The sequence below is a fragment of the Capricornis sumatraensis genome, chromosome 3 (genome assembly GCF_032405125.1).
Source record: "Capricornis sumatraensis isolate serow.1 chromosome 3, serow.2, whole genome shotgun sequence".
Taxonomy (NCBI): Eukaryota; Metazoa; Chordata; class Mammalia; order Artiodactyla; family Bovidae; genus Capricornis; species Capricornis sumatraensis.
The window spans coordinates 162,458,795-162,485,979 of record NC_091071.1 but is presented as its reverse complement, the minus strand read 5'-3'; the positions used below and the strand labels follow the sequence as shown (position 1 = coordinate 162,485,979).

The 27,185-nt window shown below is 37.9% G+C and overlaps 1 protein-coding gene across 1 annotated transcript in view; it reads left to right on the top strand.

Moving 5' to 3' along the window:
- TRIP12 (thyroid hormone receptor interactor 12) overlaps window positions 1–27,185 on the top strand; it is a 153,294-nt gene that overhangs the window by 67,142 nt on the left and 58,967 nt on the right. Inside the window, exons 6-9 of the mRNA XM_068967672.1 lie at window positions 12,681–12,786; window positions 15,434–15,570; window positions 20,881–20,964; window positions 22,247–22,342. Of these exons, the coding sequence (XP_068823773.1) occupies window positions 12,681–12,786; window positions 15,434–15,570; window positions 20,881–20,964; window positions 22,247–22,342 (423 nt within the window). The remainder of the gene's footprint in view (window positions 1–12,680; window positions 12,787–15,433; window positions 15,571–20,880; window positions 20,965–22,246; window positions 22,343–27,185) is intronic.

Sequence of the window (27,185 nt, the reverse complement as noted above, 5' to 3'; positions counted from 1 at the left end):
CTCCTAAGTGACACGAGTTAGGATTTGAAGATAGGGGTATGTATGCCTATGAAACCTTTATTTCGTTTGCTGTGTCACTTATTTTTCACCCATTGTTCTTTGTGTTTTGCTCTTGCAACCTATTTGGATCATTAAGAGATGTTAATGATCCAAGTAGGATCTCCCAGAGGAGGTGAACTTTTATTTGATCCGTCTTTACTAGTATTGATTCATCTTTAGGGATGAATAATACTGGTTGACCCAGAGATTCATATTATAGCATTAACTGCGTGTTTACTTCTTTACAAGTATTAAGTGAAAAATATTTCAAGATGAAATAATAGCAAATATTTAAAGTGCTTCCTAGGGCCTGACAACTTTATAGTACTTACGTACTATAAGCACTGTGCTATGTCTCTTCACATATATATTCATTCATCAAATAACTATTGTGCCTATTTTACAATGAAAAGGTTACCAACTTTCTCAGACACCAGTTTACGCGTATAGTACGTAAACAACATGGATCATCTCATTTACCTGTGCTGTGTGACATGTAGTAATAGTCCCATCTTACAGACAAGAAGATTCAGGGTCAGTTCGATCAAGTTACCTGTCCAGGGTCACAGAACTACCAAATGATAGAGCCAAGAGTCAAACCCAGGTCATGTGATTCCACAAGGTAGTTTAGGGTGAGATTAGGGTGCGGAGAACTGATAGATTGGATGAGCTCAATATAGACAGGCTTCCTGCAGTCATCGGGGCAGGGGGAGTTTTAACATGATTAAATGGGTCGCTTCAGGAGAGTACTGCAAGAGAATTGGCAGTACTTGATAATTTTATTTAAGAATATAGAGGCAAGATGAGGTATCTTAGAGGAATCCCTGGATTTCAAGTAATGGTATTTTGAGGAGAGAGAGCTCTTAATATGGAGCTAAAAAGCCTAGATTTGAATCCTAGTTCTGCCATTTTATCATCTGGTGTCTGAGAAAGTTGGTAAGCTTTTCATTATAAAATAGGCACAATAGTTATTTGATGAATGAATATATATGTGAAGAGACATAGCACAGCGCTTATAGTACGTAAGAATGCGTCACTAAATTTAGGGTGTATAACTGAAACTGAGTGACTTAAAGCATTCAAGAACATTGTTCTGAGAATTGTAGGATTGATACACATCCTGGCTATTGATTAATTGAAGGTGTGGCTACGTTTAGATTTGGAAGACCAAAAAATAGTTTTGTGGCATTGGCAAATCATTGAACTGAGATTATGATAGCTACCTAATCTCTTCTCAGAATGATAATATTCATTCTGATGAACCATAAATGAAAGAATGTAGGCGGAAACAACTTTGTGAAATTAAAGTGCCATATAAATATGCAGTGGTGAATTTTGAATTGTTGTGATAGATTTGAAGGGCATTTGTGTGCATCGGGAATTTGATTTTTTTTTTTTAATTTAATGTTAATCTGGAGGCAGAATTAGCTCCAGTGGTTACAGTCATTCAGTGGATGAGCAACTCTGGTGAAAAATTTCTGTAAGTTAACTAAAAAATGAAGTGGATATTTTGTGAGTTAGAAGGCATTCCAGATTTGGTACATTATTGATTTTCTTCAACTTTTAAGAATCAGTGAACCTGTTAATTTGGAAGTGATATGTTTCCTCAGGTATAGGCTTATTCTAAGATTTGGTTGGCTTCAGTAAAGCTTCCTGGTAAAGCAAATTATTTCCAGATTGTAGGAATAACAGTACTTACCTGATGCTTTTGTGTAAAACCATTTGCCATGGCCAGATATTACTCAGGGAGATTCAGGATATGCTTTCACATCTTGAAAGCTGCAAGAATTCTTAAGGTAAAGTCTCCTTAACCCATTATTTTATAAATATTTGACCACCTGTTACTTTGGAAGACAGCAGTGGGCCGTGGAACTCACTTTGGAAATGATGTGTTTAGTCAGATCACTTAGGCAGCAAGAGCTTTTCTGCTATGCTGCTTTGGCAACTGTTGAACAAGTTTTTGGGGAGGAACTAGGGCAGGCAGGAAAACTAGAGAAGCAGCCACTTTGTGATGGGCTTCTGGAAGCCTGTGGCTTGTCAGCTACAGCTGATCAGAATGGCCCTGCAACAGAGGTCACCTTGTGTTAACTGATAGAAGTCTTGAGAATACCCCAAGGAGGGATGGTGTTGTATGACAATTTTTAATCTGCATGAGGAAACTTTTCTTGCTGTGACTTGTTTAACCTTAGCAGTCTTACGCATTTTGTAGCATAAATGTAAAACCAGTGGGGCAGTGTAAAGATACAAATACTTTGTAAAGATATTCTTATAATATGCTGCTTAATCTGCCTACCTTTTCTTTAGGCTAATTTTTCAGTAATTTGACTAGTTCAAAGTATATACTGTCTTAATAGTAGAAGGTGATGGATAGCATAGACTTTCCTATAAGGAACAGTTTGTGATCAAATCTGGGATTAATTATGGAATGTATTTATAGAAAAATTTAAAGTTATATTTTGAGTGCAATATCTGTTTGTAGCTCTAGTTTCCTCTTCATTACTTAAAGTGGCCATCATGTGCACATTATTAGTAACATAGCCATAGTTACTAGCTTATTTTCATCTTGAATTTCATACTCTTCTGTGACTTGCATGCAGCCTGTAGCCATTATTAGAACTAGACAAGAACCAGGCAGATGTCAAATTCTGGGAAGGTAATTGTGCTAAGATTAGGACTCTTTCCATCAGTCTGAAACAGGGTACTTTGGGTCTCTAGCATGGAGAGAAGAAAGAAGAATGAGTTGAGCAGGACAGAAGAATTTATTGATAAAAATAAACTCTTGGTTTTATCTCGTTGGGTCTTACAGGGCCATACCTGCTGAGTTTGAAGAAAAATGAATTATCTTTTAGCCTGGTGAGGTAATGGGTGAGAAGCTTAAAGGAAAAAGAATTGAGTATTAAGAGTTTTATATATTATAAGGCAAGTGTTGAAGTAATTTAGTAGTTCTAATAGTTCTAAAATGTAACCACATATTACCAACAGTGTTTTCTTAACATTTTTGAGGCTTTAAAAAATAAATTAAAAAAAAATAGTTGCCAGATATTAAAAAAAGGACTTTTAAATGGAAGCAAACATTATTGGCCTCTTTTAGGCTTGCATTCTTTTATACTCTGAATTTTAAACAACCCTGGTATGTATTTTTATGTACCAAGTCAGAATGAGGATTAATCAGCCAAATTGCTCTTTACTAAACTTACATATAAATCAAATGAAAAATGCTCTTTCGTATTCATGCCTCTGTATTCTGTAATACTTTGATACTTATGATTGTAAAATGTTTGTTACTAAAAATGAAAAATCCAGAAAAATACCAAAACATAACAAAGAAGAAAAAAAATCACTTAATCCCATCCCTAGAGACTCTCTCTTCCTGTGTGTATCTTGCTAACATTTTTTTCCTTCATATTAATCAGTACTTATTTTCAGTTTAAAGTCAAGCTATATAAAATTTATTATTAAAAGTAGTAGTCTTTCTGTCACATTGCCCTTCCATGCAGCTGATCATTTTGTGTTTATTTGTGTATGTATTAATTACGTGCTCACTGGTCTTTATCTGTTGGAATTTTTTTCACTTTGAGCACTAGTGTGTGCCTTTTATGGGAAATTTACCCTGCCACTTCACTCACCAAACGCATGCGGTACATGCTCTCCATTTCCCCACTCACGATTGTTGCTCAGCTAACACTTGAGTCTGTAGGAACTTTTCTTTTTTAGTCAGGTTTGTTTTTACTGAATTTAATAATTATTTTGTTCTTTACCCTTTCTTGACCCCATCAGTCAACTCCAGACTGATTACTGATTGTCTACATCTGTTCTCAAGCTGTCTACATGATTTTGTTTCATTTTCCTGAAGTAATGAGACCTCTGGATGGCTGCCCTTTTTATTTTATTGCATTATTGGTTATTATAAGATATTGGATATTATTTCCCACACTATATAGTAAATCTTTGTTGCTTATCTGTTTTATATTTAGTAGTTTATAGCTGCTAGTTCCATACCGCTAGTCTGTAATTTGCCGCCCCCACACACCCTGTCCTCCCTTTAGGCTTCCCAGGTGGTGCAGTGGTAAAGAATCCAGCTGCCAGTGCAGGAGATGTGGGTTCAATCCCTGGTTCGGGAAGATGCCCTGGAGAAGGAAATGGCAACCCACTCCAGTATTCTTGTCTGGAAAATGCCATGGACAGAGGATCCTGGCGGGCTGTGGGTCGCAAAGAGTCAGACACAACTGAGTGAGCACACAGGCACTTTTGGTAACCACAACTTTGTTTTCTGTTTCTGTGAGTCTGTTTCTTTTTTGTATATACATTCATTTTTGTTATTTTTTTACATCCTGCATATATGTGATAGCATATTATATTTGTCCTTTTCTGTCTGACTTATGTCACTAAGCATCATATTCTCTGGGTTCATCTATATACCTTCAGATGACATTAGTTCATTCTTTTTTATGGCTGAGTAACAGTAGTGTGTGTGTGTACGCATCACATTTCCCTACTCTTGTCATTTATTGACAGGCATTTCGGTTGCTTCTGTGTCTTGGCTGTTGAAAACAGTCCTGCTCTGAGCATTGTCTTTTTTTTTTTTTTTTTAATAGATACATGTCTTTCTGTCTATGTCTCTGTCTCCCATTCAGAATAAGTTTTCTTTTCTTGCAGAAACCTCTTATGTATTTTTTTGTGAGGTAGGTTTACTTTGCTTTTGACTTCATACTAGAAACTCTATTAAAATTCTGGTAATTGCTGGCTGTCTTCTCATTAACAAGAGTAGGGAAACCAAGTATGTCACCTGTAAGCTCTGAGCACATAGATAAGATTTGACTGAGATTCACTATCTAATGAACTAATTGGGTGATCATCATTTTCAGATCTTTTTTCTTTGGTAAAATTCCACAGGGAAGATTCTTTCAGACTCCTGCTTGGAAGTGAAAACCTAACTGCCAGAATTCTGGGGCTTAGTGAGAGAAGATGCCTAGGAAAGAGGCCATATGTCATCCAGTTGGTCTATATATTCTTGATCACCTCCCCTTTCTCATTTTTGATTTGGTGCACCTGTTCGCAGCTGTGTACTTTAACCTAGAATTTCTGTATTTTGCACTTTCTGAAGAATAAAGGTCTTAGGCCTACCTGCTTCAGGAGAGTGACATTTACACAGCTGTACAAGTGGGGGAGGGGATCTAGACTCTTGACTGCTCATAAACAGCCTGTGAACCAGTCCTCAGTTTAAACTCTGCAGTTGTCCCAGAGGTATTTGGTACCATCAACTCCTGGACCTTTGTGGGATTCTGAGTGTCAGTCTAATTGGTAGTTTATCTCTGTTTTCTACCTTTAGTCTTCTTGTCTTTCCCGTGTATTTAGCACTGGAATTACTGCTTTTTCATCTTCTGAAATTGTCTTGTGTTGTGATAGTTGTCTCTGCCATTCTTCCCACCCTTGTGAATTTATGCCTCAGATCCTTTTAAAGCTATTTTAGTAGAGTTTCACTAGAGGACAGAAGCAAATGCATGTGTGGTCAAGTCTTTGTCTTTACCTAGAAGGCAGACATTTTTCTATGTATATGCATATATTTTTATCAAGAGTAGAAGCTCACTCCACATGACAGTGGGTGTTGCTTTTTGAGTGCCTGTTACAAACTGGCTTCATACTAGACAGTTGACTTACATTAAATTTCATTATCATGATGACACAGTGTTGTAGTTATCCATGTTTAGGAATGAAGAAACCAGAGTGCTTTTTCTGCCTAACTGATTTTAACTGACATTTTTCTTTTTAAAAAATAAGCTATAAGTTATATCATTTTAATAGCATATGGATGTACCTCTTAGCCCATTTACATTGTTGTTGTAAACTTAAAAATTGATTGTAGCTCAGTAATGCATTATTTTCTTGTTAGGTCACTGGTTATTTTTCATTTAAATATTAATATATACTTTGAACTCCTCCCAGAAATATGAGTTTATATTCTCACTGTGTGCTGTGCTTAATCGCTCAGTCATGTCCGACTCTTTGCAACCCAATGGACTGTAGCCCGCCAGGCTCTTCTGTCCATGGGGATTCTCCAGGCAAGAATACTGGAGTTGGTTGCCATGCCCTCCTTCAGAGGATCTTCCCAACCCAGGGAATGAACCCAGGTCTCCCACATTGCAGACAGATTCTTTACCGTCTAAGCTACCAGGGAATCCCTATATTCTCACTGGCAGTGTAAAAATGCCAGTTTGTTCACATCCTCATTAGCTAACATTGTGTTGCTGCACTTTTTATTACTGTACTGATGTTTATTTAACCGTTTCCTATTTAACATTTAGTGCTTTTCCAGTTTCTATTTATTACAGTGGTTAGACGAGTATCCTTGCACATTTCTAAGTTTTAATTCATGGTGTCAAATCAATGCCTGCAATTGCTATGCATTGACTAGGAAATAAAAATTTGGCTTAGAAAATTCCACTTGGATTTTAGCTCACTGTCATTCATCTGCACAACTTATCTTTTATTGTTTTTGAATGATTTTTAAATAAACATCTATGATCCCTTATTATGTGGTCAATTTTATGAATTTCTTTTAGAAAAGTAGCCACTGATAGCAATGTATGTACTTGAACATCAGTTCAGTTCAGTCACTCAGTCATGTCCAACTCTTTGCGACCCCATGGACTGCAGCATGCCAGGCTTCCCTGTCCATCACAACCCCTGGAGTCAATTAAACTCATGTCCGTTGCGTCAGTGATGCCATCCAGCCATCTCATCCTCTGTCGTCCCCTTCTCCTCCCACCTTCAATCTTTCCCAGCATCAGAGTCTTTTCCAGTGAGTCAGTTCTTTGCATCAGGGGGCCAAAGTACTGGAGTTTCAGCTTCAGTCTCAGTCCTTCCAGTGAATATTCAGGACTCCAGTGAATATTCAGATCTCCTTCAGAATGGACTGGTTGGATCTCCTTGCAGTCCAAGGGACTCTCAAGAGTCTTCTCCAACGCTACAGTTCAAAAGCATCAATTTTTTGGCACTCAGCTTTCCTTATAGTCCAACTCTCAAATCCATACATGACTACTGGAAAAACCATTGAATGTCACACTTTCAAAATGTCATACTTCAGAAAAAAAGACTATTTTGGACTTTGTATAAGTCAGTTTTGGTTAGGAATACTTCTTTGAAAAAGGAAAAAAAAAAGTAAGACGTCTATCTTTTAGAAAACAAATCAATTATTAAAAAAATACTGCGAGCTTCACCATTATCCAGAGGAATAAAGATGATAGGAATATATTATAGGAACAAGTGCAGGCAGGGTTCCTTATACCAATACGTAGATGATCCTTGAACAATAAGGAGGTTAGTCTGCGTGTAACTCATAGTTGGCTGTTCTTATCCACAGTTCCTCCACATTCCTTGGATTCAAATAACTGCAAACTGTTTTGTCCTATAGTTATTTAAAATTTATTGAACAGTATCCGAGTATAAGTGGACCGTGAATTGTTCAAAGGTCAAGAGCTTTGATACAAGATTTATACCTGACTTTATTATACAAAGACTTTGTGGATAAGAATATATTAATCTGACCCATAATAATTCTGGTTGCTGCTTAAAGTGGCATTGTAAAAATAAAGATAAGGTGCAGTTTTGCTGCATTACAGAGCCTGGGACAGAGAGGTGTATGTTGTATGTGTTGTACACACAACAGCAGTAGGTTGTTGGCTTACACCTTTCCATGTTTCCTCCTTTATGAAAATCCTCCATATTTGACCAGTAGAATGATCGGAAACACTTTCGTTCTACAAACACACTCTTTTTTTTTAATTGAAGGATAATTGCTTTACAGAATTTTGTGGTTTTCTGTCATACATCAAGAATCAGCCATAGGTACAACCATGTCCCCTCCCTCCTGGACCTCCCTCCCCACCCTTCAGCCTGTTGCAGAGCCCCTGTTTGAATTCCCGAGTCATACAGCAAATTCCCATTGGCTATCTGTTTTACACATGGTATTGTAAATTTCTTTGTACTCTCTCCATATATCTTCCCTTCTCCCTCCTCCTCCCACCGTGTCCATAGGTATGTCTCTGTAACTGTTTCTCCATTGCTTCCCTGAAAATAAATTCATCAGTGCCATCTCTTCAGATTCCATATATATGTGTGTCAGAATACAATGTTTATATTTCTTTTCTGACTTAATTGACTCTGTATAATGGGTTCTAGTTTTCGTCCACCTCATTGGAACAGATTCAAATGTGTTCCTTTTTATGGCTGAGTAGTATTCCATTGTATGTATGTACCACAGCTGCTTTATCCATTCATCTGTTGATGGACATCTGGGCTGCTTGAACATTGGGGTACATGTGTCTTTTTCACTTTGGATTTCCTCAGGGTATATGTCTAGGAGTGGGATTGCCGGGTTATGTGTTGGTTTTATTCCTAGCTTTTTAGCGAGTATCCATACCGTCTTCCATAGTGGCTGTATCAGTTTACATTCCCACCAGCAATGCAAGTCTGTTCCCTTTTCTCCACACCCTGTCCAGCACTTACTGCTTGTAGACTTTATGATGATGGCCATTCTGACTGGTATGAGGTGATACCTCACTGTAGTTTTGATTTGCCTTTCTCTAATGATGAATGATGTTGAGCATGTTTTCATGTGCTTGTTAGCCATCTGTACGTCATCTTTGGAGAAATGTCGCTTCCAGTCCCTTTCCCACTTTTTGATTGGGTTGTGTATTTTGGAAATTAATTCTTTATCAGTTGTTGCCTTTGCTATTATTTTCTCCCATTCTGAGGGTTGTCTTTTCACCTTGTTTTCTACAAACATACTCTTTTTATACCGAGAGTTTTTGAGTTTTATAAGTGAACCAGTAAAGCAAAATTTTAACATCTTGTCACAAGTATACTGAAGATGTAGTATTCAGTTCTGCTTCAAAAATAAGCTTAGAATGGTGTTGAATTATGCACTTTTAAGCAAGTCAGTTAATATTTTTGTGTATGAAAAACAATTATTATAATAACTGTATCTGAAAGTGCTTTTGCAAATCTCTATAGCTTAACATTGTCAGTTTTGCTGAATGGCCAAAAGAAGTTGAGCTGTACCTGAAGTTTCAGCTTCTTTTTCTCCAGAATTTATGACCTTTCTATGTTCTAAACACATTTTAGACTTCTGGAGGAATTTATATAGTTCTGTAACAAAGTTTAGAGAGCAGAATATTTGAAGTTCTCTCTCTCAGTTTATCAGGCTGAATGGAGTCATGTCAATTAGCCTGAGAGTCGTTTTACATTATGATATTATGACATCAGATAAATATTTTTCTGTTCACTCTTGTTTTGACTTTTCTTTGCCCTACTTCTGTGTAACTTAGTACAGTTCTTTTAAAGTTTAACAGCAAGAATGGATAGACATTGTGACACGGCCATAGAAAAGGAATACCAGTTAGCTGTAAAAAGGATGGACCAATATGCGCAACAGCATGAGGTCATCCAAAGCATATGATTCCATTTGTGAGAAACTCCAAAGCAGGCAATAGCAACAGAAAAGAAGACCAGTGATTGCCAGAGATCTGAGGTGTATGGGGGCGGGGGCGAGGGGATGGGGAATGTATTGCAGGGATCATAAGGGAACTTTTTAAAGTGATAGAAACGTTTGATATCTCAATTGCGGTGTTGGTTACACCGGTGAATATATTCGTCAAACTCATCGAACCGCATTTAAAATGAGTACATTTTATCATATGGAAATTACCTTTGAATGAAGTTTAAAAGAGTTTAAACACAGAATTCTAAAATAGGGCATGAGTGGTGAAAGTGTCCGAAAGTATGCTATCACCATAAATTAGTAGTAAAGCAGTAGGCCATAATGTTGTTAAATATTGAATGTCACAGAATAGTTGTGAAAATTTGTGCTAGTGTCCATTACTATATATCATAGTATATATAAAGACACAGGTATTATATGAATCGAGTCATTTTCAGTTCAGTTCAGTGGCTCAGTTGTGTCCGACTCTTTGCGACCCCATGAACCGCAGCACACCAGGCCTCCCTGTCCATCACCAACTCCCAGAGTCCACCCAAACCCATGTCCATTGAATCGGTGATGCCATCCAACCATCTCATCCTCTGTCATCCCCTTCTCCTCCTGCCCTCAATCTTTCCCAGCATCAGAGTCTTTTCAAATGAGTCAGTTCTTCGCATCAGGTGGCCAAAGTATTGGAGTTTCAGCTTCAACATCAGTCCTTCCAGGGAACACCCAGGACTGATCTCCTTTAGGATGGCCTGGTTGGATCTCCTTGCAGTCCAAGGGACTTTAAGAGTCTTCTCCAACACCCCACAGTTCGAAAGCATCAATTATTCGGCGCTCAGCTTTCTTTATAGTCCAAATCTCACATCCATGCATGACTAGTGGAAAAACCATAGCCTTGACTAGACGGACCTTTGTTGGCAAAGTAATGTCTCTGCTTTTTAATATGCTGTCTAGGTTGGTCATAACTTTCCTTCCAAGGAGTAAGCATCTTTTAATTTCATGGCTGTAAGCACCATCTGCAGTGACAATAATTGACAGGTTTTTAAAATGCTTTATAAGTGAAAGTAGCAAAAAGTGGAAAATGGCACATAGATGGGGAAACAATGGAAACAGTGACAGACTTTATTTTCTTGGCTCCAAAATCACTGCAGATTATGACTGCAGCCATGAAATTAAAAGACGCTTGCTCCTTGGCAAAAAAGCTATGACAAACCCAGACAGCATATTCAAAAGCCAAGGCGTTACTTTGCCTACAAAGGTCCATTTAGTCATAGCTATAGTTTTTCCAGTAGTAATGTTATGAATGTGAGTGAGAGTTGGACTATAAGGAAGCTGAGTGCCAAACAATTGATGCTTTTGAACTGTGGTGTTGGAGAAGACTCTTGCGAGTCCCTTGGACAGCAGGGAGATTAAGCCAGTTAATCCTAAAGGAAATCAGTCCTAAATATTATTCATTGGAAAGATTGATGCTGAAGCTCCAATACTTTGGTCACCTAATGCAAAGAATTGACTCATTGGAAAAGACCCTGATGTTGGGAAAGATTGAAGGCAGGAGAAGGGGATGATAGAGGATGAGATGGTTGGATGGCATCACTGACTCAATGGACATGTGTTTGAGTAAGCTCTGGGAGTTGGTGAAGGACAGGGAAGCCTGGCGTGCTACAGTCCATGGGCTTGCAGAGAGTCAGACTTGACTGAGTGGCTAAGCTGAATTGATAAGTGAAAGTATCTTATTTTTTTTTAATTGCAGTTTTAATGTAATGTGCACTGATGATTTTTTCCCTCTAAATTGAACAGTGTTTTGTCTGTTCCAACTTCATTGCGTATTTCAGATAGAGAGATAAGTGTAATATTTTCTGAAATACTTAATTTCTAAATTTTTTAAATGTTAAAAAATGGTGACATTATTAGCTGAACATACGAAGCTTACTCCATTAGCTGTGCAGGACTTCCCCAGTGGCTTAGTGGTGAAGAATCTGCCGACCAAGGCAAGAGCCACAGGAGAGTCGAGTTCAGTCCTTAGGTCAGGAAGATCCCCTGGAGGAGGGAATGGCGACTAACTCCAGTATTCTTGCGGGATACTCATCCCATGGACAGAGGAGCCTGGCGAGCTACAGTCCATGGGGTGGCAAAAAGTCAGAAATGACTGAGCAACTGAGCAGTCATTCCCTCCTAATCTGTCTGCAGACCATGTCCATCTTTCAGATTTCAATGAAAAAAAAATTATAACTTGAGAAGAAACAGGTGATCTGGAGATTTGTTATTGTACAGTTGGTCTCTGAGAAAGTTAACATCTGTTCAAGATGACCCCGAAGTTCTAATGAAATACGGTCTGTTGACTTCGGAGAACTTTCACTGCTGGGGTTCTGTGTTTAGATAGAGCATACCACCCAGGATGTTGTCATGTCATGTATGGGCGTAGGGTAACAACATAGTTTGAGGAGGTGGCAGTTGAAAATGCTCTGGTGGCTTCCCTATCATTCATAAGATAACAATAAACTTTACTTAGTTGCTATACCTTTTTAGAATCTGTTATCCTATAAAGATGTGAGATTCCAGATTATCATGTGAAGTGTTGTGCTTGTTTAACTTTCTCCCCCTAATTGTATAGTATTGTCTAAATTGGACATTCTGGTAGGCTTCAGTTCAAATGTGTATTCCTTGCAGACGGGGTGATGAAAGAAAACATTTTGTTCTTTTCTGGTCTTATTGATGAGCGTTATAGAAACTAGGTGCCATGGGGTACTGCAAAGATAATGTAGCAATAAAGTGCTAAATGAAATACTGAAAGTCTTGAAATATATAGTATATACAAAAATTAAAAAAAATCTCTGCTTCAGTTAGTAGAGAAAAGCAGTGGAGGAGTAGAGGTGTGATGGAAACTTTTAAAAGAGGAGGATTCGAGGGATGAGGGACCATCACTCATGGTGTCGGAAAGCTCGAGTCAAGGTTAGGCCAGAGAGAGAAGACGTCTCCTTGAACAGCCGTGCCAGGCACTGTAGGAACCTCCCTGGTGTGGCCGGTGCAGTGAAGGCCGACTCTACGAGCAGACCTAGAAGCTGCTGCGGAGCCCGTAGAGGGCGGCCGGAAGAATTTTGTCATTTTAAGTTTAAGATGACTCCTTTAAACATGTCCCTCTTGCGTTTCACGTTTGTAGGTTTACGAAAATCTACCAAGAAGCGCAGCGAATCCCCGCCTGCCGAGCTCCCCAGTCTGAGGCGGAGCACACGCCAGAAGACCACGGGCTCCTGCGCTAGTGCCAGGTAATGATTTGGGCCTGTCAGTGTGAGATCAGTTCAGTGCCTGGGTCCAGCTTTCCCCAAAGGCCTTCATTTTACGAGTGTTTAAAAAAATTGCATGAAAGTTTTCTTTTTGAAAATCGAGCAAAGAAATTGATTCTAAATAGAACTATTATTTCTGTGAATTCTTCCCCAATATTTAACTTAACTTTTTTTCCTTTTTTGCTAAGCTTTAATCATGCCTTTTTGGGGGCAACACCTTTGTCTTCTACCTTTTCCTCTGTTGTTTACATTATTTGCCCGGAGTTACTGCCAGCAGTTGGACATTTGGTTGTTTTCAGAGTTCCTGTCTGCCAAAGACCTCTCTAATGAGCATCTTTATGCAGATTTGGGTTATTTTTAAAGGTAGCTAAATTTCCCAGTTGTGTGATTAGTGGATCAAAACGGATGCCTGTTGTAATGGCTGTAATATTGCCTAATTAGTTTCTAAAAGTATTGGCATGAGTTATTGAGTTTAATGGGTGAGGGCGAGAGATGTACTTCATTTTTATTTTGCCTTACAACACCCATCCTCAGGGGAAAATGTGGGTTTTGTTTGTGTTCTTTCACATCTCCATTTTTCCCACTTTGAGCCCATTTTCAGAAAATCGTCTACCTTTGACATATGATATAGTATATTATTTCCCATACTTTTCGTTCACTGATTGAGAATCTTAGGTTGAAGTGAAAAAACCTTGTTACTCCAGTTTCATGTCAGATTTTCAGGCTTGGTCAGTTCTGGTGTTGTGCTGCTAATTATCACAACCTTATGGGACTTCTCCCTCCTTTGTGTGTAATTTGCTCCTTTTGTATATAGTTTCTTCTCTCTCCTAAATGTGCCAAAAACCAGTGATGGCGTGGGTTATTTTTAGTTTGCTTTTCCCATCTCAGGTCAATGGAAAGGTTTAGTGCTTCTTTGGTTTTTCTCTAAGGTAATCAACTTTATACCTTTGACTGCAGGTACAGTAATAACACAAGGAAATAGAAGGACTTGTTGCCTAATAATAAGTCATAAGGAAAGGACTCTAAGCCCTTTAAGCTCTGCTTTTCCACTTATTTTCTGGTTCTATTAGGATTGTTTAAAATATTGTTTAAATATCTGGAGTTAGTACACCTGTTTGCCTTTTAATTTTGTTGGCAGTACTTTTATGAGGACCTCTGAGATGATTTCTTGGTTTTTCAAGGCTTTTGCCCTATTTTGAACCAAACTTTGAATCCAGTTTACCCAAGGTTTATAATCTTAGATATAAACTGAATTCACTGTGGTTGAAAATTAAGTATGAACTGTTCATGGAGTCAGGTAATCTAGTGTCCTGTCTTTCTCTGCAGCCTTCTTTGCTTCTCCTCAGGAGCACTGTCTTAATGCCCTAGGAGTTATTTACTTACATGCTGCACACAAGCTGTCTACCCACCTGTCTGCAGCGTTCTTCATCTCAGGCTTTTCTGAATTTGCTGAAATTCTTCTTAAATGCAGTATTTTCATAGCCTCTCACAGCTGCAGTTTCATCGCTCTGTAGACTAACACACTTGAGGGCAGCAACCAAATGTTCAGCACAGAGCGTGTCACATGATTGATGCAAAATAAATGTTAAATAAGTGACTTAATTTGAATAGCAGTAATTTGTAGCTTGGTAATTTGGGTTTGGAATGAGGTTTTTTTGTCTTTCCCTAAAGGAAAGACTGGCTGAGTAAATCCCTGTTTAGGGACATACTTTTTTTTTTTTTTTTACCTAATTGGAAGAATAAACTCCTCCACAACTCTGATAATTCAGAGCCTTCATTTCCAGGGCACTTATGCCTACTTCCTCCTTGTTCTTTACCAAGCAGCATTATTCACTGTAGCTTGACTTTAGTCTAAAATACTTCTTTAGTAGTAGGTTTTTGCACTTCCAAGGTCATTTGGGGGAGCTGCTGTTTAAACAGTATTAAGTTGTAATAATTTTGGAAGTCTTTTGTCTGTGCATGATTTGCTTACTGATTTCACTTATTAAAATAGAAAAAGTGTCAATGAAATGTAGCTCGCTTGATGATAAATGACTAATAATTCTTTTTTCCACATCTTATAGTGATGCCTCAGTGTGCAGCAGGTGTGTTCCCAGATTTAATCTGTATCTGTTTATAAATATTCAATATTTAGTTCTTTATTTTAAAGGAGAAGCTATTGTCCATGATGAGGATAGTAACTTTTTTGATGATGTAAGTCATCTGGGACTTAAGTGATGGGAATTTTCCCTGTTGTCTTCTCTCTTCTTACCCGTCCCCCATTTTCAGCTATCAGTCTGAAACTCCATGTATTGATCCACTATTTACCCAAGAATTAGAGATCTGTTTTGAATGAATTGTTTCTGCTAAAGGAATCACTTTTCCATTTAGTTGAAGTGTTTAAAGATCACTTCTGTCTGAAAGGATGACAACAGCTCATAGCCTCACAAAAGCTTGTATTGTCAACGTGATATAGCTTGGAAGAGTTTTAAATATACAAAGTCTTGGTTGTTACCCATAGTGATTTTCTGCAACAATTTTTATGTAAAAAGAGACTCGCTTTGTGTTCCATGCATTGGAGCTTTGTGCTGTGTGGACATTGCTCCTGGTCACTGGGAGTGCTGCCTATGATGGCATTTTTCTGTCGTAGTCGGCGAGGCTCTGGCCTGGGCAAAAGAGGAGCAGCTGAAGCTCGTCGACAGGAGAAGATGGCCGACCCTGAAGGCAACCAGGAGACGGTGAACTCTTCAGCTGCACGAACAGATGAGACTCCCCAAGGAGCAGCAGGTAGATGGGCACTTCTTACGCCTAAAATGTCTTTATGTATCTTGCAGCTTTATTTGGAGATAAATTACTATTTAGGTATACCAGGTATAATGGAAGAGAGGCGACAACTACATCTTAAGGTGTTAATAAGCATCAGACTTGTTGTTTTCTTTCGTTTTATAGATTTGGTTTTTGATTACTTGTATTCATTTGTTTTTTTGTGTAATTTTTTTTTCCAAATCCAAATTTGTACTAATTAAGTTCAAAGGGCTTTTAAGAAGCAGAAACTCCCTTTCTGCTTAAGCTTCTTAAATATTGATCAGTACATTTAATAGTTGCCTGCTGATTTGCTTGAAAAAATTAAATTCATAATAAAAATATACGGATATAGTTTAAATTGCTTCATACATGTGCAGATTTTAATTTAGAATGTTACAGTCTGTAAAAAATAAATATTTGGTTTGAACCTAGCAGCTTTAAGAATAATATTATTCCTATTTTTATGTGTTTTTTATTCTTGATATCTTAGCACAGCAAAAATTAAGTCACCCCACACCAAGTATGTATCCATTACCAATACATAAAGCAGGCTAAGACTTCAGTGTTTGATTGTGGCTAACAGGTTTAAGAAGTAGTTTGTTATAAGCATTTGTCACTAATATTAAAACAGATACAAAAATATTAGAATTCAGCATTATGAACATATGGTTATAAGTCCCTTAAATCTAGATAATATGTGTAACTTTAGGTGTAGGCATATATATTCTTTCTTTAGAATGAAGTTCTTTCATGTATTATTATTTAATATCGGAATATGTGCCAGTTTTCTTTATTGCCTACAGTCGATCATATGTCCTGGTTTGACGGGAAGGTTCTGGTTTGCCCACTACTGTCCATCTTTTTTGCCTTTTGTCTCAGCTTTCTGTCCAGCTTAACATCTTTATCAACCAGTCTTTCCTGGTTTTGTATAATAAACTACATGGTGAACTTAACAGCATCTCATCTGGTAGTGCCTTCCTCCTAGAATAGTTTTTCTGAAGGGTTAAGTGGTAGAGTTTTGGAAAAATAAAGTGCATCGCACGTGCAGCTCGTTGAAGCTCTATGTAACACAGCTGATGCTTCAAGTCTGAGTATGGAAGTGGAGCAATTCCTGTGTGGATGACTCTTCAAGATGGAGCTGCTGAGAGTGTGTTTAAAGTGGACTCATTATGATAATTATAATAGCTAACATTTACACAGGCTACACCCCATTGCATACACACTATTAAGCATTTTACATGTATTCTTATTTAATATTTGGAGCAACCTGCTGAGGTGTGAGCACTGTTATCCTCATTTATAAATGAGGAAAATTGAAATGCAGAATGGTTAAGCTTGCTAGGATTATAGGCCTGGATGTGTGACTCTTGAAGTGCACAGTTGTAACAACAGCTGTGTTGTTCTGCTTCCCTACTGTTACTAGTTGGTTTAATTCATATGAGTGTAATTGGAGGCCAGAATGAAGGGGTGGTGTGTAAAATTGTGTTCCCTGGTATATTCACCTAAGAGGATGAAGGCTTTAAGGGATTAGATTCATAAGATTGCCCTCCTTAAAGGCCCTGCCTCCATATTTGAAATCACAGTGTAATCTCGGTATTGTCCAAGTTTATGTCAAAGATACATATGGTCTGTTTGCTGATGTTAGAAAGCACTAACTTGATTACATTTTGGAGGCTGCGTTGTCTACTGTGGGGCTTTCTCTGCCAGTTCACTCAGGTAGTTCTAGAGGAAGAGGCAAACTTCTTACAAGCTCTGTATTAAGTTCTTCAGTATAATGTGCTGTAGTTTTTCAGTATGTAAAATTGGAATTTAAAGAAAATTGTAACACACTTTTTTTTGTGTTGAATATTAATTGATGGTGTTAGTTTAGAGCATCTTTTAGCATGCACCTGTATAATGTGTAATTATATTCTGAACAACCATTCTTTTGGCCTTGCTCAAAAGTTTTCATGACACTAAGAATGTATTCTTGTTGCCTCCTGTACTTGGGTATCTGGTAAATCCTTAGCCACTCCTGTGAAGTAAAAGTGAATTCTGTCAGCTTTAACTGTATATTGGAAACTGCCTTATATGATACTGTGGTGATTTGCAGAGACTCGATGGGCAAGATACCAATTTAAAAGAATAGATTGACATCTCTTAAAATCTGAGATTGGGTTTTTTTCTGCTTGATTACCTTGTTTTTATTAATGCATTGTGTCTGGGGATGGATTTTGTGTGTATTGCCCAACATTTGATGTGTTCATTGGATTGCTGTGTCATTGACTCCTAGGAATGGAATACATTTCCTTACCTGCATGACTACAGACAGCCACTCATAGGATAAGCTAGTTTGGTTTATCTAATTTTGTAAAGCTTACAAAAAGGGAGCTACAGTAGGCAAATGCTTATTAATATTTGCCTTCAAAGGTATGGCTAGCTCATCTGGTAAAGAACCCGCCTGCAATGCAGGAGACCCTGGTTCTATTCCTAGGTTGGAAAGACCCTCAGGAGAAAAGGGATAGGCTAGTCACACCAGTATTCTTGGGCTTCCCTGAGGGCTCAGGTGGTTAAAAAAATCCACCTGCAAAGTGGGTGACCTGGGTTTGATCCCTGGGTTGGGAAGATCCCCTGGAGGAGGGCGTAGCAATCCACTCCAGTATTCTTGCCTGGAGAATCCCCATGGTCAGAGGAACCTGGCGGACTCTAGTCTGTGGGGTCGCAAAGAGTTGGACACGACTGAGTGACTAAGCATAACACATACATCAAAGGTATGGCAGCTCGAAAGGATCTTTTGCTTTGGGTTCAGTGATTTCTGTCCAAATAGGCACTCATCTCAATTAAAAATGAGAATATCCCTGCTGCTTCTTGTAGAGTATCTGTGTCTCCCTGGATGTTGGGACTGCACTAAATAATCTTAACAGCTCTTTTAATTCTGTGCTTTTACAAGTTCTATGTCTTGCTTAAGGTCTTTGTAGCAGGGCAGTTTGAGGTATTTATTATTCATTATGTAAATTCTTAGAATACTCTGTTAAGAAGTAACTTAAACCTTTAAAATCATAAGTTGTAAATCTGTAGAATGGTTTAAAGTAAAACCAGTAGACCCTCTTATAAAACCCTCCAGCATTACCTTAAGTGAACTTTTACGTTTTTTCTTTAAAAATATGTGGTTCCAGAGTATGCTTTTTGAAGGGAAGAGAATACATAACAGCAATTTTGTCTATCACAACTTTGTATTTGATTTCCACAGTTTGTAAAAGTTTCAAGGCAAGTTTAAGAGCCACTTTGCTAAGTTAATAATAATTGGGACCCAATAGCAGAATTGGTCGGAGAAGGCAATGGCACCCCACTCCAGTACTCTTGCCTGGAAAATCCCATGGATGGAGGAGCCTGGTAGGCTGCAGTCCATGGGGTCGCTAAGAGTTGGCACGACTGAGCAGCTTCACCTTCACTTTTCATTTCATGCATTGGAGAAGGAAATGGCAACCCACTCCAGTGTTCTTGCCTGGAGAATCCCAGGGACAGGGGAGCCTAGTGGGCTGCCGTCTATGGGGTCACACAGAGTCAGACACGACTGAAGTGACTTAGCAGCAGCAGAATTGATTAATATGGTTTCTGTATAATGTAAAAGAGCCAGTGTACATAAATTAAAAATTAGTACTGAAGAATATATTGAAGGTGCTGATAGTGTGTAGTTAATAAGAGTATAGCTTGTAAAGTCAGACTTCCTGGGTTTAGATCTCATATCCATTGTTAGTTTTCTGATCTTGAGCAAGTACACACAAAGCCTAGGTTTCCTCTTGTAATACCTCTGGTTGGTTGGGAGGAAACATATGGACACATTCTTCATGGAGTTAACATTTAATTAGTACCTTTAGTCAGCATTACAAAGTATAGTCATGGTTATTTCTGGTTTTGTTTTATTTTTTTTGTTTGTTTTCAACAGATACGAAGTTTACTAAACTCTGATACTCTTTAATATTACCATTTCTTCTTAGCCTGTAACTCTGAACCAGGGGGTTTCCAGCATTTTCTGTAAAGGGCTAGATAATAGATGTTTTAAGCTTTATATAAGCTCTGTTGGAACTACTCTGTGGTTGTAGCACAAAAGTAGCCACAGTTAATAGGTAAATTAATGAGTTTGGGTATATTTTAACAAAATTTTATTTACATAGTGATGTGCTAGACTGGATGTGGCCTGTGGACCACAGTGTGCTGACTCCTGTTCTAAACCATACTTTTTTTCTTTTTTTTTTTTACAAGCTTAAAAAAAAATTCTGGTGAAATGATAGGATACTTAAATGAGGAGTGAAAAAAAGTATGAAAACGTGGAGTTGGTGGCTGGTATATTAGCATCTCTTTCTTCAGGAAAATTTGTTATATTCACAACCTATGTGCCTCTTTTAATAATGACAAAATTATTCGTCTTGGCTTGTGTTCTGTCATTGGTCTGTCACATGAACATAGTAAAGTATTGTGGATGATGTGGTCATACGTAGATGAATTGTTTGTACAAAAAATGCTTTGGGACTCAACAGACACTGAGAGGAAGGGACAGTAAAAGTGCTAGTTTTACAGGAATATATTTTCATGTCTTGGTCAGATTTGTAATAGAATCAACCGCTGCTTACTTAGACTGAAGTATTGATCAGGTTAGCATTTTGGGTAGTAGAATCCTTCTGAATCTGACTTCTTCTTTCCTCTGTTTTTACATATTGGTTGCTTTCTCTTTTGTACTTATATTTAAATGTTTTGTGGTTTTCTGTTAGTTGTAATGTGTATCTTTAGTGTTTTGCCCTGAAAATAAGAGCATAATCTTTGCATACTCTTGAAGTGGAAGAAAACATGGCAAATGATTATCTCAAGACTAGCCCAGAAATAGAGCAGACTGAAGAAGGCACACATCCCTGTGGAACATTTTCCCTGTGTTATGTTTGTGATTATTTTCCTGTTTATTAAATATCACAGTGGCTTTAGCAGAGTTATATTTATGGACTTTTCATAGAGGAGCTCAGAATAAGACTGAATTGAGGAGCAATTTCAAAGACAGGAGGAAACTGTGAAAATCATAAATGAGTGAAATGCAAGGCTTGAATGTTATGTTTGTTTCTGTTGTGGTCAAGCCATCTTTTTTCCATAAAAGCTACATGATGAAGTCTAGAAGAAACAGCTGGTGTGCATTGTGCACGTTTGCCTTTAATGTATTATTGTCTGTAAAACTCTGCTTTTTCTTTTTAAAGATAAACCAGACATAATGAGTTTTAAATATTCTTCTCCTAACCCTCACCTTCTCCACTCCCTCCCCGCCCCCAGCCTCTAGTTCTGTTGCAGGGGCTGTGGGCATGACCACCTCTGGGGAGAGCGAATCTGATGACTCCGAGATGGGACGGTTACAAGGTAAAGACCATTATCAAGCTTATACGAAGCGACGGTCTTGGGCTGCCTGTCACTCTGTTCTTTGCTGAAATTAATTTGAATAAGCTCGTATAACTATAATCTAGCAGTGCCCACCCATATCTCCAAAAAAAGCTCTTGATTTACTGATTTGGAATTGGAAGATGACCCATTTGTTTCTTCATCTTTGCTATTTAGATAGATAAAATCTTACGTAGTATATTTTATGTTGTTAATTTTTTTTCCATTATGGTTACATATGCAGCTATTAATCAGTTAAGGATGATACCGAAAAGGGGTCGCTTCATATATTATTCTCTGGTACCTAACAACAGCACATCTGGTAGGATGCTCTTTTGCTATATTCTTTTGAGTTCTTAATCAGCTGTTTCAAAATGAATGTAGAGTGTATACATAAATTATAGGCATTATAATGTTGTAAGTGCTTTTTAAAAAGCAGCTTCATATTATGTATCCGTTGTTTACAAGTACATGGGTTTTTTATTGTTTTCAGTTGTTTATCCAGTCAGTCCCCAATGTGAGGCTTACAAGAAACATTAATGAATGAGTTTCAGATAGTCTTTTTGACTGTAACTCTCATGAACAGTTTTTCTCACTTTTGGAAACTGATAAAAATGATTTTTTCTGTGTTTTTAGAGAATCTCATGATCATATCTGATTAGGTAATAGAGTAAAAATAGAGCAAATTTGCTGAACATATAACTTCTTCAAAATAAATGTTTTCTTTAGGTTTTTCTTGAACTATTTACATGGTCCCTGCTGGCACTAATGTTTAACATCTGCACAAAACTTTAAGATGCCCTGGAGTTGACACATATGGGTGTTGTAACTTATAGTAATTGCATTAGTATATATAAATGTGGTTTTGAAAAGTTTCTTGTAGCTTCTCTTTTTTTTAAATTTTATTTTTATTGGAGGTTAATTACTTTACAATATTGTAGTGCTTTTTGCCATACATTGACATGAATCAGTCATGGGTATACATGTGTTCCCCATCCTGAACTCCCTTCTTGCCTCCCTCCCCATCCCATCCCTCAGGGTCATTCCAGTGCACCAGGCCTGAGCACCCTTGTCTCATGCATTGAACCAGGACTGGCGATCCGTTTCACATATGATAATATATCATGTAGCTTCTCTTAAAGTTTAAAATTGAAAGTAGAATTGATTAAATGAATTATATGATGAATCAGTTGTTGGAAGCTTCTAAATGAGGTAAGTTGTATTAACAACTCAACTATTTCTCCTGCTCTGCTCTTTTCCTTAGCTCTGTTAGAGGCCAGGGGTCTTCCCCCTCACCTGTTTGGTCCTCTTGGTCCTCGGATGTCACAGCTTTTCCATAGAACAATTGGAAGCGGAGCTAGTAAGTGAATACTTTTAAATTTGTCCTCTCCTCAAAACTCTTATTAGTTGAGTGCTATTCTTAAACTGTTTATGTATTCATATAGGAGAGTTTTCACTTAGGAACTTTTCATGAACTTTAACCTATTTTAAAAAATAGAGCTTGTGGATATTCTTACCTTAAATAATAGCAACTCTTCAAGATTTTCTTCTGTCCTTTTATGTTTGATTACTAAATTGGAGCCACTGGAAAACCATCACAAGTTAATAGCAAGACACTTTTTTTGAGCTGTAGAGGAGTAAAGACTCCCAGGTGATTACTTTGGTTATTGTAACATCTGATTGCATGATTTGCATAGATTCATGTCTTGTGTTTTTTATGGTATAATAAAATTTAACCCAGTAGGCAGTTGATTATACAATGAGCCCAAGAGGAGAGATTTCTCAGCAGAATTACCAGTAACTAAACCCAGAAATCTTATCATATATGGTAGACATAAGAGTGACTCTTTAAGTCTTAGTTTGTAACTAAGAGTATGATTTTGCATAATTACAAATTCCATTAAATTCCATTTGGTGTAGAATACTACATTTAGCTTCCTTAAGCAGTAAAAAATTTACATTTAAACATTTTAAAAAATTGAAGTATAATTGATTTACAGTATTGTGTTAATTTCTGATGTACAGCAAATTGACTCAGTTATACATATGTTCTTTTTTACATACATATATACATTCTTTTTAACTTATCTATACTGTTTCCTTAGAGTCAGTAGGCTATTTGCAGACTTCGGTCTTAATTTCAAAAACTTCTAAAGTGTACCGAAGCTTATTAGCTCTGAACTTAAAAATACATATTCATATAATTTCCAATAAAATATATATTTTTTTAAATAATGCAGTGTGTGTATATGTGTTCATATATGTGTGCTTGAATCTTTTTTTTTCATTATATATATATGTTATTGAAGTATAGTTGACTTATGTTTCAGGTACACAGCAAAGGTGATTGAATTATACATATACACATTTATTTTCAGATAATTTTCTATTGGTTACTACAAGATTGACTGTAGTGAGCTTCCCTGGTGGCTCAGACAGGTTAGAAATCTGCTTGCAATATGAGAGACCTGTGTTCGATTCTTGGGTTGGGCAGATCCCCTGAAGGAGGGCATGACAACCCACTCCAGTATTCTTGCCTGGAAAATCCCCATGGACTGAGAAGCCTGGCAGCCTACAGTCCATGGGGTTGCAAAGAATCAGACACAACTGAGCAACTAAGCATACGCTCACACAGTATATACCGTAAATCTTTGTTGATTGTTGCACATCTCTTTTTTAAGTTGTTGACTTAATATGAATAGAAGGCTAGATTTCTAATGTACTTGCATCTTAACTTAATCTTACAGAAAAACTTGAACTTTTTGACCAACCAAATACCTGAGGGTTTTAAGAAGCAGTTCGTATTTTTGTTTTTATTTTCTTTTGTTTTTGATGCCCTGTTACTCATCTCTCAAATAACACTCTCCGGCAGAGTTCTTGAGGACCCTGGAATATTGATTTTTTTATTCAGTGCCATTTGTGAGGCACTGGGATTGTTCAGAGTCATGAATAGGATGATAAGCAGAGTTGTTTCCCACATGGAAGCTTCCCTGTTAGAGTGTGACCCTTGCAGTAAAGAAGACAATCATTACATAGTAAAATTTCAGGTAGTGTCACTGCAGTGAAGGAAATCAATGCAGACAATGGAAGATTGCTGGTGTGGTGATAGGCTGGTTAGAGAAACCTTCTCTGAGGTGTGGAGATTTTGTGTTGAATAAAATGAAGTGAGAAAACCAGCTCTGCAGAGGATGTGAAGGAAGAAGGAGTGCATGGCCAGAGGTGGAAATAAGTCTAGTCTGCTCATTAGATTGCGGGAGGGGAATAGGAAGGTGAAAGGAAAGTGGTAGAAGATGAAATCTGAGAGGTAAAGGTACTTGGCGGGTCATGTTAGACCTTTGCGGGTCAGCAGCAAATGTGGGGTTTAGCCTAAGGATAATCAGGATTCATCTTTATTATGAAAAAGATCAAACACATGAAAGTTGAAAGTATTAGTAGCATAATAAGTTCCATAAGCCCATCAACAATCATCAGTCCACACAACCATTGTTTTATTTATACCTTTAATTGTTCGCCCCATTCCCAAGACTGTTTTTTTTAACTTATTCACCTGGATATTTTGAATTTTCTAACTATAAAAGTAAGGATAATAACATTTTTAGACAGTGTTCTGATTATATTAAGATCTGTACTTTGCCATAAGTTAATGTGTGTGCATTTTTTTTTTATAGAACTTTGATTTCATTTATTTTGCCACTTCATTTATTTTGGGGGAAATTTTTTTTTCTGCAAAGAAAAATTGTTGCAGGGCTACCTAAGCATATTATCATTAAACATCAGAACTCCATATTAATGCTTGACTATTGCACGTGGAATTAATGTAAACTATATACTAGAACCAGAGTAGAAAACAGTCACACACACACCCATGCCCGTGACTCAGCTTCAGCAGTGCCTGCTTCGTGGCCAGTCTGTCTTTACACTCACCAACATCCTCTCCTCTTGCATTAATTTGAAATGAATCCTAGACATTCTATAATTTTATCTATAAACATTTCATCATGTAGCTCAAGATCGGTTCAGTTCAGTCGATCAGTGGTGTCTGACTCTTTGCGACCCCAAGAATTGCAGCACACCAGGCCTCCCTGTCCATCACCAACTCCCGGAGTTCACTCAAACTAATGTCCATCAGGTCGGTGCTGCCATCCAGCCATCTCACCCTCTGTCGTCCCCTTCTCCTCCTGCCCCCAATCCCTCCCAGCATCAGGGTCTTTTCCAATGAGTCGTCAGCTCTTTGCATCAGGTGGCCAGAGTATTGGAGTTTCAGCCTCAGCATCAGTCCTTCCAGTGAACACCCAGGACTGATCTCCTTTAGGGTGGACTGGTTGGATCTCCTTGCAGTCCAAGGGACTCTCAAGAGTCTTCTCCAACACCACAGTTCAAAAGCATCGATTCTTCACTCAGCTGTCTTTATAGTCCAACTCTCAGATCCATACATGACCACTGGAAAAACCATAGCCTTGACTAGACGGACCTTTGTTGGCAAAGTAATATCTCTGCTTTTGAATATGCTATCTAGTTTGGTCATAACTTTCCTTTCAAGGAGTAAGAGTCTTTTGATTTCATGGCTGCAGTCACCATCTGCAGTGATTTTGGAGCCCAAAAAAGAAAGTCTGACACTGTTTCCACTATTTCCCCATCTATTTCCCAGGAAGTGATGGGACCAGATGCCATGATCTTCGTTTTCTGAATGTTGAGCTTTAAGCCAACCTTTTCACTCTCTTCTTTCACTTTCATCAAGAGGCTTTTTAGTTCCTCTTCACTTTCTGCCATAAGAGTGGTGTCATCTGCATATCTGAGGTTACTGATATTTCTCCCGGCAATCTTGATTCCAGCTTGTGCTTCTTCCAGCCCAGCGTTTCTCATGATGTACTCTGCATATAAACCAAGATAATGTCTCTTAAAACACACATACACATAGGCACATACATCCAGATTACTATTGTTATATCTGAAAAGGAAACCAGTAATTCCTTCTTAATAGATGCCAGTCAGTCAGATTTCCATTGTCTCAAATGGAAAAGCAAAAGTAAATGAATAAATAAAGTAAGTTTCTTGTGAACTGACAGTTGGGTCTAGAGACTTTTTCAGGTTCAAGTTTGATTCTTTATTTTCCTCCTCTGATGGGGAAAGACACTGCCCAAGTGGTAGTGTTTTCTCATATTTAGGTAGCATACAAAGTCAGATCACCTCCTAAGCCATCAAAACTTGGTTCCTAGATAACAGGGATTACAAATGAAAGTATTTCGTATCTAATGATCAGTCTCCATTTATTAGGAGTAAAATAAGTAATTTTGTTGAAATATATACTGGGTCATGTCCCTATTCTTTGCAGCCCTGTCGACTGTAGCCCGTCAGGCTCCTCTGTCCAAGGACTTTTCCAGGCAAGACTGCTGGAGTAGGTAGTCATTTCCTTTTTTAGGGGATCTTCCCGACCCAGAGGTGACACCAAAGAGAGAGACCCAGGTCTCCCACATTGCAGGCAGATTTTTTACTATCAAAGCCACCTGGGAAGCCCATAGAAAGAAGATCTCTCCCTTCTATTTGGTTACCCAGGAGAATAGTTGGCATAGGAAAAATATCTCCTACCCTTTATTTACCAGTTTTCCATTCAGAGTGCTATTGTTATTAAGTGTCATTGTCAAGCAGGTTGAAATGTGTTTTAGACATTTCACCAATTTTCATTGATGATTAAATTTTCCACTCTTTGATCTTTTTGGTGTGATCTCAGTAGTTTTTGAAGCCCTCTTTGCTTACTGGTGAGTCAAGCTCAATAACTCCAACCCCATGCTTGACATCAGGCATTGCCTCAGAGAGCCCTGGTTTCCTTTATAGGAAATGGTATTTAGATCCCACAGTCTCGGCTGTAGGTGTATTTGCTACTGGCTTGATCATTGTTATTAGACTCGTTTAACAGACAAACTTAGGAACTGATTATACTTAATCTTTTAAGATAAAAATAATAAGTTCATGCTGATAATGCTAATTGAAATTCAGGTCTTCAGGGGTTTTATTTATCGGGTATTTCATACCAAAAGTTTCAGTTCCGAGGAATAGTTATTTATTTATTAGGGCTTCCCTGGTGGCTCAGATGGTAAAGAATGTGCCTGCCATGTTGGAGACCTGCCTTTGGTCCCTGGAGAAGGGAATGGCTACTCTCTGTAGTATTCTTGCCTGGAGAAGTCCATGGACAGAGGAGCCCAGCA